The sequence below is a fragment of the Mustela lutreola genome, chromosome 7 (genome assembly GCF_030435805.1).
Source record: "Mustela lutreola isolate mMusLut2 chromosome 7, mMusLut2.pri, whole genome shotgun sequence".
Lineage (NCBI taxonomy): Eukaryota > Metazoa > Chordata > Mammalia > Carnivora > Mustelidae > Mustela > Mustela lutreola.
This window is the reverse complement of record NC_081296.1, coordinates 56,879,913-56,883,616: the sequence shown is the minus strand read 5'-3', so window position 1 is coordinate 56,883,616 and position 3,704 is coordinate 56,879,913. Positions and strand designations below refer to the sequence as shown.

Genomic DNA, 3,704 nt, shown 5'->3' with positions numbered 1-3,704 from the left:
ATAGAGACAGAGAGAAAGAGTGGGTAAAAGGCAGAGGAGGAGGAGAGAGAGAATCCCAAGCAGACTCCAAGCTCAGCCCAGAGCCCAACTCAGAGTTTGATCTTATGACCTGAGATCATGACCTGAGCCAAAATCAAGAGCAGGATGCTTAACCATCTGAGCCACCGGGGCATCCCAGTGCTATGTTCTTTCCTCTGCCTCTTTGATTAAGACAGTGTGTGTCAAGAAGAAGCCCGTGCCAACCTGTTTTCCCAAGTGACAATAGCAGGCAGAGCCCCTAGGCTGGACCAAGATAGATATGTAGCAGGAATGACAAAGAAACTTTACTGAAATTTTGAGATTGTTTGTTACTGCAGCACAACTAGACTCTCCTAACTGATCCACAGTCTACTTATTCTCTGCTAGTTTGGAATTCAAACCCTGTGTTTCCCTTCTTTTCATTGCTTATCTTAGAAATTCTCAGATGCATACTAAACATAGAAAAGTCTAATCAATACTTTTAGTCATCTCTTGAACACTTGGCAATTCACATCACTTCCAAGTTATGTTTCTGACATATATTTTAAATTTATCTTCTTAACTCAACAAGATATTATGGCTTTATATAGTCAAACACCTTTTATTTGTCCATATATGTATCATCATCTTTTTTTATTCCTTCCTGAATTTCATATTTCCACTGAGGAGCTTTTCTCAGTAACCTGATATCCATGCTTAGAAATTTTTTTAGTGGGAGGCTGCTTTAATGAAGTCATGAACTCCATTAGGTTTTGCTTTATTTTATTGTTTTGTCAGCATCCCTTATTTTATCTTCATTTCCAAGTGCCAGGGTAAATAATTCTATGTTGGTGTGTTGAGAAATCAAAGCCAGTGTATTGAATTAAGATTATGATGTGCTAAAGAGGAGAAAAGCCATTCACATGGTCAGGTTACACCCTTAGCATTCCAGCTGCCAATTTCGGGAAGTGAAAATCCCAGGATGACATTTTAGGTCATGGATACAGAAGCAAAGTTGTAAGATTTTTCCCATGCCCTGGTGACTGAGCCGGCCTGACATCCCTTGGGAGTTTGGTTTGACTGTATTCCTCTCATCTTCTCTGACCTTCTAGGAGTGGTTGCTGTGGCCAAGAACTGCTGCACACCCACCTTCCACACACAGGAGAGCTGAAGTGCCCAACACTGGGTGAGGTCGCAGGTCCCCTCCTCTCCCTGCCCAGGAAACATCCCCCTCCCAGAACCTAGGTCTGCCCAGTCTTCCAGCTGCGGGTGCCTGGATGCCGGCCCCACCAGCCCCCAACCCCAGAAGAGGTGCTGTTGGAATTCCAGCCATGCCAGGACTCCTGAGGAGATAGAGTACCTCCCTTTCCCTGCTGCTCTGGGGATCACACGTTTATGTGCCCTTTGCAAACCTGCAAGAGCTATTTGTTTGTTGCAAATGGCCCCCCAAGATGAAGATGACTTTCCGGGGTTCAGGCATCATTGCCATAATGGCTTTCATTGTTGCTCCTTGTGAACCAGCAGACAGATGAGGTTCACATGATACTATAAACAAGACTCACCCTTCCCAGCAGTCCTGAAAAAAGAGTGGTGTAGATGATTCCCTACAATGTCCTTCTTTACAAGGTCCTTGGTTCCCTCTAAAGTGAAACCAAGATGCTCCTCCCACCTATCTTTCCTTGGAAGCCAAGCCCCTTTGTAATCTGTATAAGATTCCCTCCCCAGAGATCCGGGGATCACAGAGACTGGCCTTCTGCTCTGTGCTAGAGAACAAGCTAGACATCCAGGTCAGTGGCTGAAGAGATGATCTCAGGGACTCCTTTTATTATGCATTGATTGGAGGGACCAAGGTGGCTGAGGTTAGCACCAAAGAAAGCTTGGGCTGGACCAATATCAGGATGGAGCATGTGGGCTGCAGGGAACCAAAGGCACTGGAGGAGGGAAGCATTGCTCTTGGGAACACACTGGCATCCCTCTATGATGCTGGTGTTAGGCACTGTGCTGTTGCCCTTGTGTTGGAGGAAAACAGGCCTCGCTCTGTCCGTCATGATCCTGCAGATCATGTGGTATTTCAGGGATGCCGATCAGCTCTTATTCAAAAGGATTTTTTAATAAGCCCCTTGAGCACTGGGTATAAATATATTAATTTTTCAAATGCATGTTATTTTTTTGTCTTGTTTTTAAGATTTTATTTATTTATTTATTTATTTATTTGACAGGGATGGATAGAAAGCACAAGCAGAAGGGGCAGCAGAGGGAGAGGGAGAAGCAGGCTCCCCACTGAGCAGGGAGCTGGGTGCGAGACAGGGCTTGATCCCAAAACTCCCAGATCATGACCTAAGCCTAAGGCAGACACTTAACAGACTGAGCCACTCATAGGCCCCCTCAAATGTATTTTAAATTTTAAAATCTCTAATATTCAGACACAGGACTGCAGGATTTTAGTTCACTATCAGGTCACTACCCAGAGGCAAAGACCCGCCTCTCTGCAGCTAGTGGGAGTTGAATGCTTTCGGACAAGAGTGTATGTAACTGTCACATTCCTTGGAAAATTGCACAGGAGGAGGGGTAGCTTTCTGGCTGACCAAAAGGGACACTGTGAGCCAGGGAGGCCACAGGTAGGAGCTGGGGTTCTTTCTAAGGCAATGTTTTTTCTCCTCTCTCCTTTTCCCAGCTAGGCTCTTCCAGAGGAGTGAGACCACCATGGCTCAGGAGAGGTTCTTCATCCTCTTTCTACCACTGGTCCTGGTGCTGCTGGTGCTGGGCTATGTCCAGCCTTCTCTGGCCAAGGAAACGCAGGCTGAGAAGTTCCTGCGGCAGCACATGGACCCAGACACCTCCACAGTCACTGCCAGCTACTGCAATAAAATGATGAAGCACCGGAATATCATGGTTGGAGATTGCAAGCTGGTGAACACGTTTATCCACGAGCCTCTGCCAGATGTCCAGGCTGTCTGCTTCCAGGGAAATGTCCCCTGTAAGAACACGAAGCCCAACTGCCACAAAAGCAGTTCCAAAATGCGCATCACCGACTGCCACCTGAAGAAAGAGGCCAAATACCCCAAATGCGAATACGAGACCCAGCAGCTACGGAAATCCATCATCGTGACCTGTGAAGGGAATCCATACGTGCCAGTCCACTTTAACGGTTCTGTGTAGGTCTGCACCTGAGGCCAGAGCAGCGAGATGCCCCGCTTCCCTGTTGTGGCACCTGCTTCTCCCCTCCCCCTTCCTGGCTCTGAGAGAAAGAACTCCAGCCAGGGCTCCTGTCCCAAACACACATGCCTTCCTACCCCAGGGCTTGCCCCTGTGTGATTTGGGGGATGAGGGGGACCCCGTGTAAGCCACTTCCTGGACTATTTCAATAAAACACAGTTGCAACCACCTGGATTTCTGAAGCTGTTGCCATCTGGTACTGTCTGTGTGATTGCATTCCTGCTCGGGTAAGAACTGTAAATCTGGGTAGATTTCGCAAGCATCGAACAGAATCATTACGTGCCTTTGCTCCTGACTTTTGGTTCTTGGTGACCTGAGATCATTCCTTTTCTCAGAGATGCCTTGTTGTCAAATATGAAGTTGTTAATTATGGGCTATTTGAGATGAAAGGGAGCTACAGTCTGGGACTGTCCTGCTGGGTGAGCTGATGGAGGGGGAGCTCAAATACCGAACTCTCTGGCATGGAAGGAAGGACAGGGTGACCTCAAGAA

General features: G+C 47.2%; 1 protein-coding gene across 1 annotated transcript; it reads left to right on the top strand.

Annotated features, from left to right (window-relative positions):
* Positions 1–2,682: 2,682 nt before the first annotated feature.
* LOC131836017 (ribonuclease pancreatic-like) lies at positions 2,683–3,324 on the top strand. Its single transcript, XM_059181012.1, has one exon. The coding sequence runs from the start codon at positions 2,701–2,703 to the stop codon at positions 3,154–3,156; it is 456 nt and encodes a 151-aa protein (XP_059036995.1). The 5' UTR covers positions 2,683–2,700; the 3' UTR covers positions 3,157–3,324.
* The last annotated feature ends 380 nt before the right edge of the window (positions 3,325–3,704 follow it).

Excerpts from the sequence above, each read along its gene's own strand:
- LOC131836017 (XM_059181012.1), top strand. The coding sequence starts at position 2,701 with ATGGCTCAGGAGAGGTTCTTCATCCTCTTTCTACCACTGGTCCTGGTG.